At 36.7% G+C, this 18,165-nt stretch overlaps 1 protein-coding gene across 5 annotated transcripts in view; it reads left to right on the forward strand.

The window, feature by feature from the left end:
- The window catches only part of prkg1l (protein kinase cGMP-dependent 1, like), a 40,252-nt gene that overhangs the window by 839 nt on the left and 21,248 nt on the right, over positions 1–18,165 (forward strand). For all 5 annotated transcript variants that reach the window (XR_012369553.1, XM_073867517.1, XM_073867515.1 and 2 more), the window contains exons 3-6: positions 2,359–2,476; positions 2,822–2,988; positions 5,734–5,847; positions 13,025–13,130. Coding sequence is in view for 4 of the 5 variants with exons in the window: in XM_073867517.1 (XP_073723618.1) it covers positions 2,359–2,476; positions 2,822–2,988; positions 5,734–5,847; positions 13,025–13,130 (505 nt within the window). In the remaining variant the exon portion in view is untranslated. The remainder of the gene's footprint in view (positions 1–2,358; positions 2,477–2,821; positions 2,989–5,733; positions 5,848–13,024; positions 13,131–18,165) is intronic.

Consider the following 18,165-nt stretch of genomic DNA (forward strand, 5'->3'; position numbering starts at 1 on the left):
GTTTGTGGACCCCATTTACTTCCATAGTATTATTTTTTTCCTACTAGAAGTGAATGGGATCCACGAACGGTTTGGTTACAAACATTTCTCAAAATATATTCCTTTGTGTTCATCAAAACAACAAAATTAATACAGGTTTGTAACAACATGAGGGTGAGTAAATGATTCCTTTAAATACAGTATTTATAACAAGACATTTTTCTCTGCCAATTCTGATATAAAAGATGGATTTACACACAAAATAAAACATTTACTTTTCGAATGTTATGTAAATTCCTAAGTGAAACACATGGGATCACGTGAAAAAAATTAAATCATAAGTTCTTATTTTATGTGTTGGTTATTTAATGATACAGTAAGCTTGTATTGGTCAACATTAGTTAATGCATTGGCTAACTGCATAAATGAACAACACTTCTACAGCATTTATTAATCTTAGTTCATTTTACTTTAAGCATCTACTAATACATTATTAAAATCAAAAGTTGTAACTAATAACATTAGTTAATGCATCATGAACTAGCATGAACAAATGGCATTAACAAAAATTAATAAATGCTAAAACACAATATTGTTTGCTTTTAGTTAGCTAATGCATTTAATATTAGTTATACCTTTTTTAAATTTCAGTGTGGTAAGTAGAGTTCAGCGGCAATGAAATGCAGTTTACCCAAAAAATGCAAATAACAACAGAATATTTAGGGGCGTTTCCCAGACAGGGTTTAGATTGGGCCAGGACTAGACCTTAGTTATATTAGGACATTTATATTTTTTTTCCAAAAATATCGACACAATATATTTTAAGATATGTCAGTGCAAGATGTTTTCAGTTAAGACACCTTAAACAGGGGTGTTGCTAGACATAAAGCTCTACTCGGGCACAGGCCCCCTAATTTTTTTGCTGACTTTTTTTTTGAAAGCTTGCTGGGTACAAGAAGTATGCAACACTTCTATACAATGTACTTTGCTTAACCCACTACTCTACGTTTATAAGTATCATCTTCATCATACCTAACATTATTAACATGTTTGGAGGCATAAATGGCATAAAATGTTTGGAAAAATGACAGCAGAGAAATATTGTCTACATTATACAATGATAGCAATGATTAATAACTTATTTTTACAAGAATATTTGTACAATATTTTAAGAAACCAGTCATTTTATGACTGCTGTACTAAAATAATCTGTCATAGTTACTGCTAACTGTTTATGTAAGTTAGTGTCCTAGAGTTAAATATTAGTAAACTAAATGTTAATTTCATATCTGAAAATACAGATTAGTATAACACATAGATGTGTTGATTTTCTCAGCAACAATGCAATCCTATAGACTTGACAAAAGGTTTTCCTGAGATTTTTCCTCTAATGTTTGAGACCAGACAGGGGTGAGGATGTAGTTTGTCTTACCTCCCTTAAACTCATCATTTCTCCTTTGTGCTTCTCTTTCCCTGCTTTGCACAAAACATTTCTGATGTACATCTACAGAAGCCAATAATGATCGAGTCAAAATAAGATCAGCATTATTATTTAGAAACTTTCTTTGAGTTAGCTTATGAAAACACGACGAACACTCTAAAAATGGCTGGGTTATTTTTGACCCATAATGGGTAAATATTGGACAGAACTCATGCAGGGTTAAAAATTTACCCAATGCTGGGTTATTTGAACCCAACTGCTGGGTTATTATACCCCATGGTTGCATAACAACAACCCAACATTGGGAAATTTTTAACCCAGCAGGCGTTCTGTCCAATATTTACCCATTATGGGTCAAAATAACCCAGCCTTTTTTAGAGTGAAACTAATCGGGTAGCGTCACCTGGACTTTTGAATGCGGTTGTGCACGGATGAACGCAAAGACGCGCGCGGACATGGACTTGTGCGTGTACGCGTCAGTGTGACTGCTGCGTCGCCTTTAAAAGCGTAAATGAGGTAACTATATTGCATATAGATCTGTTTTTGCCGCTTTTATCTTTGTAAAGGAATACACTAGTTAAATGCTAAAATTTAAACCTTAGATTTACACCGGGGCACAATAGATTCACACTGGGGCACATACCCCAGTAAAAGGGGTCTAGCGACGAAGCCCTGTCTAGAAAACTGCCCTATAAACTTTTAGGGAGTGCAAAGTTATGAGGTAGAGAAGCAGAAAACAGAATGTTACATGCAGACACATAAAATAAGTAATTGTAAGGTTTTCTGTGAATTACAGAGTGATGGAAGAAAAGAGGAAAGAGAAGTGGTGGAAACCCTGAAAACCCTTTGACATTAGCAAGCAGTTCAGAGGAATGTTGTTATTTTTACAGGTACAGGTTTTTTATTACACTTTTTTTTTTACACTTTTTTGCATTTAGGTCAACAGCGTGGATCATCAGTGAGAGTGAGGAGAAGAGCCTTGGTAACAGAGCCCATTAACATGGAGTCTGAACTAGTCTTACAAAATCCTCCAATCAGCTACAGCAAAAACCAGGAGTAAGAACACTTCACATTTCAGTTGTCAATTATAGTAGTGATTTCCAAACTGGGGGCCCCAAGTTTATGACATTTTATAAAATACAATACTTTATCTTAAATTCTGTTTAATTAAACCTCAGAAAAACAAGTCTACTAACCAACAGCACTTCAATGAATAATTTAACATCTTTTGTTTAGTTAAAATTTATGTCACAAATTTTCTTTAGTGGAGCAAGAAGTAATGCACCGTACACAAGGGTGGCCGCACGCCGAAAAACTTTGAGAACCACTAATCTAGTGTTTCAGTATTGTCTTACTTTGTATTCTGTTTTATCTGTCTGTCTGTTTTTTTTCTTTATTCAGGTCACAGAAGCTGATAGAAGCAGCTATTGTAGAGAACGAGTGTATGAAATATCTAGACAGGGATCAGATGCTGTGTTTGGTGGATTCTGCCTATCCCATCACACTCAAACAGGGGATGTGTGTCATGAAGGAAGGCGATGAGGGATCCCAGGCATACATTGTGGAAGGTAAGAAATAACAGAAGAATTAAATAGATACTTCTTCCATATAGCACTCAAATTTAATGTAATGGTACATTTGATAATATTGTAAATAATTAAATTTCCATTTAAAATTTTGCCTTAAGAGCCACAATGGTTACAAATTCTCGTTTTGGCTCCCTACTCTTGTCTTTTCAGTAAAATTCACTGGCCAAAAATGGATAGAACAAAATAAACATTATTAAAGATAAATCTGATAGGAATTAGGCCTATTGTTTGTTTGTTTATGTAAAAAAGGGTCAAACTTTTTTGACCCCCTTGACCTTAATTAAGTATCCCTTGAGATTTCAAGGAAATATTTAAATAATTAAATAGCACATTTGCATGTTTAACTTCAAACATTTTTTTTCATTCGTTTTTTTTTTAACCTGTTGTTGGACCTTCATCTCATATTTTGTTTTATTGGTGCATAAAACAATCCGTCCATTGTGAGTTCTCAGTTTTCTGCTATACTGTAGTGTTGTGTAATATTCATATTATAATCATATAATACTTTCAATTTCAAAGCTGTGCGGACTGTGTTGACGTGTACATGCGTGCAAGCCAGACGTGGGAAGAAAGTATACTGTACCTCTTTTGTCTGCTGTGTCCCGGGCTTTGAGGAAACCTGCTTGCGCTCTGATGAGGCAACTCTAGTCATTGTTTGCAATGCATGACGAGAAACAGACGTAACGTTAAAGCTCACGTAACACGCTGTTTCTGATGTTAATCTGGAGTACCTATAGAGTAGTATGACATCCTTTATATCTCCGAAGAGTCTTTAGTTTAATCAGATTTATAAAAGAAAGATTAGCTTTACCGAATCTTTCCAATAACGTACGAAAAAAAGAAGGAGGAGTTACTACCGCGGGTGGAGCGAGTACGAGTCATGCAACACTATACAACACTTATAACTTATGATTCACTACATGTTCGTGTCATTTATATAATATGCATGCGCATATTTACAACATAAGACAGAAGTATACTTACCGCATGCAACTCATGCGGTAAGTATATTTAAGGGTTTTCCGGGGGAAGTGCCCATATAAAGAAGTGATACGTATAGAAACCCCTGAAACGTCAGTTGGAACTGTAATCGAAAAAAACTTTCCGAAACTTGTACGAACCCTGGCGAAGTGTATTCGGCACAGAAATACTCTGTAACACGACCAACTGCTTTTTTGACACTTTGTCTACGTTTAGCATGAGAAACAACTCTATAACTGTGTTAATATGTCAGAATGCTTGAAATACCATTGAACCCCCCCTTTAACAAATTTTTTACATCCAACATTACATAATAGGAAAATGTTTCCCCGCATTTCGGTCAGATGAATGAAACCACGTCAAAAGCTAGCATTTGAAAACTAATTATAATGGGTTTTAAAAATGACTTTGTGAATTTCGTGACATTCTGCGTTGTATAGTAAATTCCATTTTTATGCTTTGATTCCATCCATGTTTTCCACATCATGGAAATCATAGGTCCTTAAGAATGTTTCAAATATGTTTACATTGAAACACAAAATCATTGGGGTGCAATAGTCATATATGTGTTTTATCATAAATAAAGCATACGATCTAAAAAATTTGTGTTAAATAGTACTAAAAGCTTGTAATTATAGGGGAATCATTTTTATCCCTACAGACCACCTATATAGCACCTCTGTAGAACCATAAATGGTGCTAAAGCATGACTATAGTACCACTTATGGTTCAACAATATGGTGCTACATGGGTGCTGTTTAGCACTAAAAATGGTTGCCCTATTATTATGAGCCAGTGAACCACTTTTAGTGATATTTAGCACCAGCTATTGAACAATCAATAGGATTGGAACTTATTTATAAACCAAGTGAGCTACTTGGACTTGAACTAGGACTGTCACGGACAGGGTATCAGTCTTTCACTATACAATTATCATGTATGCCTGGGTTTTCCAAACTGGGGTTTACGAACACCGTGTGGTTTGCGTGGATATTGCAGGGGGGTTGTGAGTTGATGGAAAAGCTATTATTTAATTACAGTTCAAATTATTAAATGTAAATAAACAATTTAAATAAAAAATCTAAATAATTTTTTTACTAACTTGTATTTATCAGGATTTATCAGTGGCGGCTCGTGATTTATTTTCCGTGGAGCCATGAATGCAAAACCCATCAAAACATCATCGCTTGTTGTGCATTGCGCGTCATGTCAAAAAACGTGCCTGCTACAGACAAATATTAAACTAGAAAACTGTGTCTTTTTTAAAAGTTACAGTAGCAAAAACAGCCTGTTTGATTCTAAGGGTCAAAGAATATGTTCTAGAAGTATAAATCAAGACTGGACAGTCACTTAATCTGTTTCTCCCCCTCTGGCTGAAGTACATTAATTAGTATGCACCTCCCATAGTGTTTGCAGGTAGAAAGAGAAATGTAAGGCTGACCTGTTTCTGAAGAGAGAGAAAGAGAGACACACGTCCCGCGTTTATCATGTGAGGTGGCGTTTATCATGAGTTTGTAAAATGTCAGTGCATGTCTATAAAGAAGGATGGGAAGCAGGAGAGAGATCTATTGCCATCATTAAACCCATCATCAACACCTGTCCAGAAGTGATAATCCCCAGCTGTAATTTGTTAGGGGGAACGGCAATATTTGTCTCACCATCTCTGACAGCATCTGTCCATGTAACAGTCACGCTGCCACTTAACACCTGTCATGATCAGTATGTGTGTGTGTGTTAATACAGTGGGGAAACTGGAGGTGTCCAGGGCCGGCCAGAAGCTGCACATCATTAAGCCGAGGGTGATGTTTGAAGAACTGGCCCTCATTCATAGCCACACCTGCTCCACTACTGTCACAGGTACTGACAAACACTTCTGCTTTCATGCACAAACACACCCACACATACAGTACAGCATGTACACGTTACACTTAATTCACACAAGTGAGCGAGAATAACCAGCTTTTGATCTTTCATTGCTATAATGTAGCTTAATGTAGATTTTTTTATTCAGTGCAATCATTTTTATTTTTCAAAAATTCTCCTAAGTGCCTGTAAAGTCAAATGTGTTCTAATTTAAATGTGTTTTTTCACACCACAGAAAAATGTGTTATTATCCACCCAACCAAATTTGAAGGATGAAAAAACGCAGTTAATAAAATAAGCTATCAAAATCTTGGGAAAATTGGCAGCATTTATCACTCTAAAGTGGTGGAGGTGTGTGTGCTGCCAGCAGTGATAAGGTTGCCGGTCTATCTCAAATTAATTTTAAATATCTCTACAACCTAAATGGATGCTTGCGATTGTGTTAGGGGCAGTGGCTCAAGTGTGCCATCGAGCCATCATTTTAGGCCTGCCCAAAAATCCTGAACTCAGAAATCGTGAAAAACTGCAATTCAGAATATATAGTTACAGTCTTTGTTGTGTGCTTCATCAATACATTTCTAACATTTATAATGTGTTTTGGAACTATTTTAAAGATTGACTTTACAGAGACTTTAAAGGGGACCGATAATGAAAATCTGACTTTTTCCATGTTTAAGAGCTATAATTGGGTCCCCAGTGCTTCTATCAACCTAGAAAACTTGATAAAGATCAACCCAGTAACTTAGTTTTGTAAACCATTCACTGCAAAATTAGGTCATTGAAATGTGGCTCCCCTTGTATTATAATAATATAACCCCTTAATCTGCACTATCCAACTATGACACTGCCATTAAGTGCATAGAGAGAGAGAGAGAGAGAGAGAGAGAGAGAGAGAGAGAGAGAGAGAGCAAAATTGACAGCAAAATTGAGTTTAACTTTTAACAAACCACCACTGTGGTGATCAGTGTTTGCATATCATCAGTTCATTTGCATTTAAAAAGACACCCAAAAACTGTACATTTTTGCTCACACCACAATTTTAAAGGATAATTCCGGTATTTAACACTTTGAGTCTCATTTCTGGTTTGTTTTGGATGAACTACAGTGATGGACACAGAAATTTTGACAATAGGTCGTGTCTTGACTTTTCGACTCATTTAGAAGTGTCTCTTGGCTGCTTCGGAGTGGAGGTCAATGGCCATGCACAGCATGTCATTGGAACAGCACTTGACGTTCATTTTCGGAACTGTGCTGCTCACCGAGTGGTTCGTGGTGTTCGTTGATGATTAAAAACAAATATATTGGCGCAATGTATGATTTCAATCCGTGTTATTTGCTATAGTGGAACTGTTTTTTTAGATACCTCACAACCGCGTATATACTTCCGCTCTATATTTGAGTCTGAAGCATGAATGAACGTAGTCCAACAAACTGTAATAAAACGGTAGCATACTTTCAAAATCAAGTTTATTTATAACACTTACACCATCCAATATGTTTTTTTCATCGGCAGAACAATAAAGAAGATATTTTGCAGAAACCCCAGTGCTCCGTCATGCAAGTCAACAGATCCGCACACTTTAAGAGCTAAAGCATATATATCCAATACAACAGTAATCCCCCATAACTCCGTGTGACATATTGACGTCTTGTGAAGCAAATCAATCAGTTTTTGCAAGAAACTGAATGTTATTTACAACATGATTAGCGTGAATGTCAAAGCATGAAGCGCGTTTTCCGTTTGAGGCGATCTCTTCCACTGGTGTGCGTTTGGTGGCTGTTGGCTATGGATGTTGGTCTCTCTGCGCCACCTATAGAGCGGGAGCGTGAAGCGCACTTCCTGCTTGGCAAAAGCTCTGCATTAACGCTGTAAAATATTTATATATATATTCGAATCCCAAAACTGAAATACGGAACGAATATTCGAATATTCTGGTCCAGCCCTACAAATATGGGAAAAATTTATTCTGAGAGAAACCGAGCGAAAAAAACAACAACCACATGTAAACAGTCCCTTTTCCGGCGGCGGCGGAGTGATATATCAGCGAGCAATGAGTCTTCCAGAGAAGTCAATGGAATTTTACAAAATGCCAAATAAAACACGACAGAAACTGTATTTCGCTACACAACTTGTTTTTAATCATCAACAAACACCACGAACCACTCGGTGAGTAGCACAGTTTTGAAAATGAAGGTTAAGTGTTGTTTTAATGACATGTTTGTGCATGGCCATTGACTTCCATTCTGAAGCAGTCAAGAGACGCTTCTAAACGAGTCAAAAACTCAAGACACGACCCATTGTCAAAATTTCTGTGTCCATCACTGTAGTTCATTCAAAACAAACCAGAAATGAGACTCAAAGTGTTAACATATCATAATAAATATCTATATTATCTATTGAGCTCTGGGGACACCAAATATTTATTTGTCATCTTAAAAAGTCTATATAAAAATAGACTTTAGAAATGTGATGTAAATTGGGAATCTTAGACAGTATAGTATGTTGGTTAATCTGAGCACTTTTTCATATCTTTTCTGAAACCATAGAGGAGACATTTATTTTTTGGGGTGAAAAGTATGAAAACGAGAAAACCTGAGAAAATGTTTGCTTCCCATTAAATCGCATTGCTATAAAAGAGAATTTAACAAACATTAACACTAGTACAGCATATTGGATTTTTATCAAATCTTTGTATAGAGTCACCAAAATAGCCAAATATAAATTTCTATGAACAGATATACATTTATATGCTTGTACTGTATGTTTCAAATCTTGTTGGTTTTTTATTCACTGTATTCACTATTACAAGTAATGTAGTTAATCATGAGGGAATCGTTCTTTTTGAAATCTTTTAGGTGAACGAATCATTCTCGTTTACGCAATTGACTCATATTTCTCGTTCCCTAAAAACTCTCCTTCCATTCGTGAGAAGCATAATGGGAAAATTGCATAAAAAGAAAGTACACAACTCAAAATAATGTATTTATTTATTTCTATAAATAAATGTATTTATATGATAAATAAGGGTATTCTTTTGAATAATTGTGTACTAACAAATATACATAGTGTGTTACAAATTCACGTGTTTTTCTTTAGTCACATTTAAAGGCGGAGTCCACGATGTTTGAAAAACGCGTTGGAAAAGGAGACGGGCCGACTACCAAAACACACTTATAGCCAATCAAATCAAATCAAATGCCGGGTTGCGTATGTGTGGGCGGGTCTATCAACAGAAGGTCCAGATTCTATTGGGGTAGGGGCGTGTTTGTTTAGGTGATTTCAAATATCAACATTGGCTTTCAAACATCATGGACTCCGCCTTTAATGCATTAGTGTGTGATTAGTGTGTGGTTACTGGAGTGCTCTGGGTCAATGTATGGGTACTGAAGATGGTGACTGGAATATTTTGGGTGGTTGCTAGGTGATTGTTCACTGGTCCAAGTCATAATAACCCCTCCTTAAGTCTCTATGATATACTGATTCCTAATGTGGATCAGGCCCTTCCTTTATTGCAAGTCTGTCTTTAGCCTATTTTATCCTCCAGCAGGGACATCTCAACAAGCCATTCATCCATTCATCTCATTCCATTCATGTCTGTACCCATTTTTTTGCAATACTCTTATCAATGCGAACCAATGAGAAATAATAATGATGCCTTAGCAAACAATATTAATGTAAATGTTAATTAAGGTTGAAAATAATGTTTTTTATTTAGTTCCTGTATAGTGGTAGAGCATCACCCTGACCTTGACAGCGCAAAATGTCATGCGTTCGAACCCAGGGAACATGCATAGTGATAAAATGTATAGCTTGTAATGAATAAAAGCATCTGCCAAATGCATAAATGTATCCAAAAACAAATAAACAACGTCTTCAACCTTACTTACTTTTGAAGAAGATATTGCCAGGTGAATTACCCATAACAAGCTTTGATTTATGTTCAGCAACTCTCTCTCTCTCTCTCTCTATCTCGCTCTATCTGTCTATCTAACTAGCCTATTCACAGCCCCATAGGGACATTGGCTTGACCTATTAATTTGAATAGATGTTCACAGCAGAAAATAGACCATAAAAACAGGCATTGAAAGAAGGTGAATGGGTTCCCATCAAGTCAGATCATTTCTTTCGTTTCTACAATGTTTGTCTTGATTGTCTGCTGTTTTCATCTTTCAGTCAATATCTTTTGCCAATTACTCTTTTTCTTTTATATGCTCAGCCTCAATCTCTCTTCCTCACCAAATTCTCATTTATTTCCTGTACTTGCCTATTTTATTTCAATCCTCTGCTCAACCTTTCCTGAACACTTTACTTTAGCTTAGTTCAGACCTTGTCCTGAAATTGTTATCTTTTCTTTGGCCTTGGTTTTTCTTCATTCAATCTCATTTCTGATTGTCTCTTTCTCATCTGATGTCCTCCAAAAATACAATTTATTACAATTTGTTTGCGTGGTTTACGGTTCGAAAAACACATTATTTTCCACATACCGTACATTGTTGTTGCTCCTCTATGCTCTGCCTCCCTGAAACATGTTGATTTTGCACAAAGCTCATCGTTCTGAAAAGCGCAGTGTCCTCCGATTAGCCAGCGAACCAGTACGTTGTGATTGGCCTGAATGCCTCTGATGTCAGCCAGAAATGTGACGCTCCTTACTAGTTATAATATGGTATATAATAAATAAACTTAAAAGTAAATAAACATGACAAGCAGTTGTTTTTGACCTATTTATTATCAGTTAATACAGTGAACATAACAAATCAGACAAACAGAAAGAAAATTAACTTGACCATTTTACAAAACAATCAATAAAGCCACACAGGTGTAAGCGTTAAGTTGATGACGATATTATACCATATATAAATGGTATATATGTCTGAAATTATTTTCGTTCACTACTTCCCCATATAATGGACTATTTATATAGGGAAAAGTAAAGCTGTACAGGAGCCTGGCCCCTATTACCTTTTCTATCACTTTTCCTAAAACGCAGCAACGTGCAGAAGCATGCAACACACAATGCACTATAAAATTTTCCCTTGCTTAACCTACTATCCCTATACTATAACAAGTACTAGGAAAGGTAAACATGTATGCATTTAAAATACTGGGGTTCTCAGCCATACCAACTGTTTATGTAGTATCCTGATCTAGAGGTAGTGAATTAAATAATTTCATATCTGAAAGATTGATTCATTGCTATCATACACAATAAAAGACAGTAAGCTACAGAACACATACATTTGTTGTCTTACACAGGGTTCCCACAGGTCCTTGAAATCCTTGAAAGTTTGTGAATCTGGGGGGGAAAATTCAAGCCCCTGCGGAAGTTTTTGAAAATATACATACATAGATACAAGTCATTGAAAGTGCTTGAATCTATTTTATGCAAGACGTTTTCTGGAAAAAAATCCATATTATTTCCTGTGTAGTGTAGGATAATATCATAAAAATTCTAGACTTTTTAAGCAAACGTAAACTGTTCGCTTTAAATGCTTATATCTTCTGTATGTGAATGTTGATTCATACTCTAGAAATGCTTTTTTGCATAGTTGTGTTTGACACATGAACACGTCTCAACTCTCGGGTTATGTATGTAACTGTTGTTCACTGAGAAGGGAACGATACGCTGCGTCTCACTTGCCATACTTTCTACATCCCTGTAACGCCGTTTTTGGCAATATTTCAGATAGCGATATACGTCTTTGTCGTTAAGCCTCATCATTGGTTGAATTTGATATACACATTCAGACGCACTAACACCTGGAGGCGTCCCTAATGTGTCACCACAGTGACGCAGCACGAGTTCCCTCGAAAGGGAACTGTAACAATGTATCTTAAAAGGTAACACAATGTAACCTTGCTCTCACTTAAAATGTGTCCCCACATTTAGTCCTTGAATTTGAGGGTATTGGACCTGGAAAGTCCTTGAAAGGTCCTTGAATTTGAAGTTAACTAAGGTGTGGGAACCCTGGTCTTAGCAATGCAAATGCAAATCAGTAGACTTATGATTTTTTCATCTGACATCAAATTCAGCATCTCTCTATTCTGCTTCTCTTTCCCTGTTTCGCACAAAAAATCTTATGTCCAGCTACAGGAGCCATGATTGAGTCAAAATAAAATTAGCGATTATTTATTTCATAGCATACCTCAATCACGTACCATCACCTGGACTTCTGTCTGCATGGCTGTGTGGGTTGCCAGATCCATGTGACAAATCCAGCCCAATGATCATTGAAAACTCACAAAAACTGTTTAAAAGAAGCCCAACTCGGTCTGAAAGATGTGGATTTGGCAACACATGGATTTTTGTGTGTTTTTGTGTTCTTGGTTAAAGTGTGAATCAATTGCTTTAACAAGCGTGAATTTACTATGTTGCTATGCATATAGATTGGTTTTTGGATTCTTTGTGCCATGATTATCAATGTAAATGAATCCACTGACAATTAAAAAATAGTTAAAGTATAAACTTGAGGTTAATTCTGGGGCACAGCAGATTTACACTGGTGCACATGCCATCCAGAATGTACATTGGGTCTTAATTATTAATCCTGAACCATATTCTACACGGATGCAGGAAAGGAAAAGAAAAGATAAGATAAGAGAGGAAGATAAATGTACTAGAGGAGAGAGGACAGACTGCACGATTTCTCAAAGACGACAGAGTTAATTAATCTGCATCATTATTAATTCAAAAGGGTGACATGAAGAGAGAGTAGAGAGGGAAGTACTTTTAGCTCTTTATGTGGGTTTTTTCCAGACTTTTCAATATACATAGATGCCAGAGAAGAACCGTTTTTGGCTGAATGGTTCCATAGTGAATCTTTAACATCTAAAGATCCTTTCTGTTTTACAAAAGATTATTTTTAGTGAAAAAGATTCTTTAGATTATAAAAGAAATGATTCTTCTAACAACCTTCAACTGAATGATTCTTTTAGGAAGAAGTGCCAAAATATCATACTGACGTCTAGCGGTCATATAAGCTCATGCTTATGAACTGCATGAGAAAAACATGTCCAGCAGACCTTGTCTCAGTTTCTACTTTGATCTTCTCCTTTCATTATTAATAAGCTTCACAGTTTCAAGATCAGAATTTTAATATCTTTATCACAACAAAACACAGAACAAAGTCTGAATCAGTCCACCATCTCTCCTCTGTTTTTTTTTCTGTCCAGCACTTATGGATAGCAGGTTGTGGGTGATGGAGGGTCCGATATTTCAGAAGATCATGATGAGGAGCAGTCTGATCAAAATTACACAGTCCGTGCAATTTCTGCGCAGGTTAATGCAATACTTACACTACTTTTCAACATACACTACTATGCAAAAGTCTTAGGCCATCCTGTCACTAGTAGATGTGTTGTTTTTGCAATGTTATAGTGATCATGTATAATTATTTCTCAGTATTTTTATTAGAATATATAGGAAAAAATATAAGAAATATAGGAAATGTATATGTAGTATTAAAAACAATATAAAAGTATAAGCTGAAACGTTAAGTATTTAGGGTAAACTCCCCTTCCATTTGAGCAATAGCAGGAAACTGCAGGATCTCTTAAATCTAAAAGAATTTCTAATTCTAATCGAATGACTTCAGGACTTCAGTCTCCTTTTAAAAGCTCAAGATGTGTTTAATGCCAAGAGAGGTCACACTAAATACTGACTGATGCCTGAAGAAGACATTTAGTTCTGAAAATTGTTTTGGTTTTTAGGTTTGTGTACATATATCCTCAGTGCTTTAAGTGGCCCAAAAGAAGTGCCGGTACTCTATTTTTCTTTTTTTTTGCTGACTAGACTTCTATATTGAAGGGGTTTTATATTCAGCAGTCAACAGACGACCTTGTAAAAAATAATAAATCCTTATATAAGTTTGTGGATTTGCTTGAGCTAGAAATAGCTATTGAACATACATAAAATGTGCAAAAGGTAGATATATAAGTAACATTTTCAGCATGGTCAAATGCTAAAACTAGTTGTTCGGATAGAAAGAGCTTGAAAACTAAAACTTTAAAATGACACCAAGACCATGTCTATGGGTTCAAGAATAACAAAATACTGGCAATTTAAAACTAGAAAGTCATCACTTTATTTTTTCCCATTGTTTTCCATTTTGCGGGTGGTAAAACTACTGTGCGCGTCGTTCAAATTCATTGAAATTTCGTTGGGCAGTGTCCCAAACCAAAAAGGGCACTAAGGGGGGTGGTACTATTAGTATGGTTTAATAAAGTATTATAAATATGATGTGTTATATTACTAGCATCAACTTAGACAAGTGATTATAATGGGAAATATAATAACAAGAATTAAAGTGTGACAAAAAAATATTCAATATGATTTACCTGCTGGCTTGATGGATCTTTGAATCCATGTTTGCAATGTTGAACTGCCTTTAGAAGCAGCCTTCCTTTCCGTTCTCTGTCTTTATTTTGTGAAGGCATTTGTGTTTTTTGTATTTTTGCCTACAAAGTGTGCCAACAACAGCAAATTTAGTGTTTATATTAACTTAGATCTGATCAGGAACATTAAATCCATTAGACAAGCGATAATAGTAAGAATGTAAATATTTTGTTGTTGTTTGCTTGCTAAGTTGTTAGCACTTTTACATTTTACAAATACATAAACAAACTTCCAAATGAGTAATTCTGCGGTTTAACAGCTGATATAATGTAATAAATCTACCTGTTAATGCAACGAACTTCAGAAACTGTCGTCCAGGCAGAGAGTGCACACAGAGATGCTGCGAAGCGGGCGGGAAAACACGAAGTGGAGTAGCGGAATCACTGGATCTTAAGCGATCTTTAGGATCTTTTTATAGATCACAACCTTTGCGTGCGAAATTACGGAGGATAAAATACGGGAGATTTAAGGGAAAATACTAATACGGGAGGACGGCGGGAAAGAAGGGTAAAATACGGGACTTTCCCCGCAAAAACGGGATACTTGACGGGTATGGTGAGTCACACCTCTCCACACCACGTTGAGGCTGACTGACAGCAAAGGCGACGCACGCGCTTTTAACTTGTAAACTCAAGGGTGTATGGGTAATGTAGTCTCTGCTCTCGGTGGGACGAATTAGGAAGTGTACATTGTGAAGAGCGCTCTGAAAAGCGGCAGCGCAGCCAAAGAATTAAAACCTCTGATTTAAACAGATGTGCAAATGAGCGTTCCGGTACGCTAAAAGCACGTTCTGGGCTCAGGGAGAGGTGGTGGTACACTCAAGAGCTATTTTTAGAAGTGGCGGTACTGAGTACCAGCGCGTTCCGGCCCACTTAAAGCACTGTATATCCTGTATCTTAATAAAAAGAGTGAAAAATAAATATGGATGAACATTAAAGAGCCGCACAGATCCAAAATCGAAACTAACCTGTATTGCAGTGTGTCATGTAGCGGTTTATCAATGTAAACAACGTGCAAAGTAGTTGAACCAAAAAGTTCACGATCAATAAAGTTATTGGCTTCTAAAGTAGGGAGTCGACTATGAATTGCTGAAACGAGTCGTCATATGAATTGAATCTCCTGCTTGACTTTATCCACGTAATACGATCACTTTGCATAATAATCTCCACCTACAGCCTTGTCCGCGGGAGAAACGAAAACTTTGACATGCCCACAGCTAGTTAGTGTGTAAACATCATATCGCGCTGTGTTTTCAGTTTGTGTTGTTTTCACTACCAAAGGATGAAAATATGAAGAATCAGTGGTTAAACTTACTTTTTCACGGAGGGATTTACTAAACATTTGGCAATGAAAGATGGTTCAGTACCCACTTTATTAGGAACAACATGCGTCTCCTTTATTAGGAACCACAACCTGTAAATATGATTATTACAATGTGTTTATTTTCCCCTCTGTGTTCTGAAATGTCTAGTTTACTGTAATGTCAGTTATCAGTAAGCTGCGCTAGCAACGCATGTTGCAGTTAAACTGTGGCCCAGTTAGCTTAAGCTACATAATTGCTTAAATGAGTGTAAAGATGTTAATGTCTGTCGTCGTTGTTTAAACTCTTAATATACTGTCAGGGAGTCACGTTAGCAAGCAGCTAACGCATGTGCACATGTGTTTACATTTTGGCTATGGCTCGGTTAGCTACATAATTGCTTAAATAAGTGTAAGGACGTTAATGTCTGTCGTCGTTGTTTAAACTCTTAATATACTGTCAGGGAGTCACGTTAGCAAGCAGCTAACGCATGTGCACATGTGTTTACATTTTGGCTATGGCTCGGTTAGCTACATAATTGCTTAAATAAGTGTAAGGACGTTAATGTCTGTCGTCGTTGTTTAAACTCTTAATATACTGTCAGGGAGTCACGTTAGCAAGCAGCTAACGCATGTGCACATGTGTTTACATTTTGGCTATGGCTCGGTTAGCTACATAATTGCTTAAATAAGTGTAACAATTTTAATGTCTGTCATCGTTTTTATATCTTGGACTGATGATGAATGACGTGTATTGATGTCAGTGTTTAAACTCTTAATATACTGTCAGAGAGTCACGTTAGCAAGCGGCTAAGGCTTGTTGCACTTGGGGTTTGCTATGGCCCGGTTAGTTTACATACTTGTAAAACCATTAGTCGTTTGTTTGTATTGCTTGGATTAATGTTGAATGATGTCGTTGTTTAAACTCTTAATTTACTGTCAGAGAGTCGCGATTGCAAGTGGCTAACGCATGCTGCACTTACGGTTTTGCTATGACCCGGTTAGCTTACATAAATGCTTAAAGTTACAATTTGTATTTATGTGCCGAAAGATGGCGCCAGATCACACAAAAACAATGATGTTGTTTACTGACGCTCTGAAGCAGCGTGGAATTATGGGATTTGTAGTCTTTAACTTTAGCCATCAATCAGACGAGAACGAGAAATCACGTTGATGGATAAGGTAATCAAGTCTTATAAATGTTGCGTTTGATGACATCGTTTATTTCATTATGTAAGTTTATATGTGATGTTCAAAACGAAATTGTTAGTCATATTGATATTACAGTATTAGTCCAAATTCGATGGTAAACACAGCTCAGAATTAAGTTTTCAACTTACAATGATTTTTCACATAATGTATTGACAGTACAAATCTTATTGTGAAGTGTCTTAAAATGACCATTTATATTGCTGTACAATACCTTTTGATGTGCATATCGTCCGCGGGAAGACGCGCTGATTACAATCTACACACTAATGTTGTCATCAATATAATAGCATACGTTTTTTGAAGGGTTACGAATCAAAACAACTCACCCATCGCGTAAAACACAAGCAGGATCAGAATCTCACAATACCTTTGATGTGCATATCGTCCGCGGGAAGACGCGCTGATTACAGTAATGTTGTGATCAATATAATAGCATACGTTTTTTAAAGGGTTATGAATCAAAACAACTCACCCATCGCGTAAAACACTAGCAGGATCAGAATCTCGGTCTAGTTAAATGTTGTCGTGAAGCTCTTCTCTATCCAGATAATGCAACACCAAATTGATCCTCCCTCGTTTTGTTCCAAACTCTTCTTGGGTCGTTTGGTTGGCCCGTACGCTTACAGGAGCTGACACAACCAGCGGCAGACGGTACAGAGATATCCATAAGTCCATAAGCAAGCGCACAGTTCCGCATTTGTCCACGACACTGGCTGCGTCCGAAAACTCAAGGCAGTGAGGACTGTGAGGACTTGTGGCCTCGCTGCCTCATGAGGACAGGACTTCGGACTCAGAGGCCTGAAGGCCGCTCAGAGAAAGGCTTTCCGACGCACTTCAAAGGCAGCGTGTTTGAAATAAAAACAGAGAGCGCCTTTGTGATAACTAATCACATATTTGAAAACTACAATACTAATTTCTCGCTAGAAATGAAATTAAAATGCTTAAAAAGTGAAAATATACGTTTATTTTCACTAAATTTGTGCTCCAGCCGCTTCCTTGGCCGCCATTTTATTTTTTCGAGCTCGACCAGTGTTCTCATGTGGGTTACGTCAGTAAAGGCGGTGACAAAGGGTCACATGGATATTAACGTCATTGACAGGAGACTGCACTGCCCCGTGTCAATGTTTTGAATGGAAATTTTCTCACGATTTACAAGTAGTAGAAAACATTACAGATATTGATAGTAATCAGCTGGACAAAATATATAACACTGGCCTAGTGGTTTTTGGAGATTTTACTGCAAATATCTTACAAATTGCACCTTTAAATGAGTGTAAAAATGTTAGTTTCTGTTGTCGTTTTTATTTCTTGGATTAATGATGAATGATATGTATTGATGTTGATAATGTCTTCTCAGTAAATCATGTTAGCACTAGGTCAATACATGTTGCACTATTGTTGGTCTGTG

Source organism: Misgurnus anguillicaudatus, chromosome 5, assembly GCF_027580225.2.
Source record: "Misgurnus anguillicaudatus chromosome 5, ASM2758022v2, whole genome shotgun sequence".
NCBI classification, from domain to species: Eukaryota; Metazoa; Chordata; class Actinopteri; order Cypriniformes; family Cobitidae; genus Misgurnus; species Misgurnus anguillicaudatus.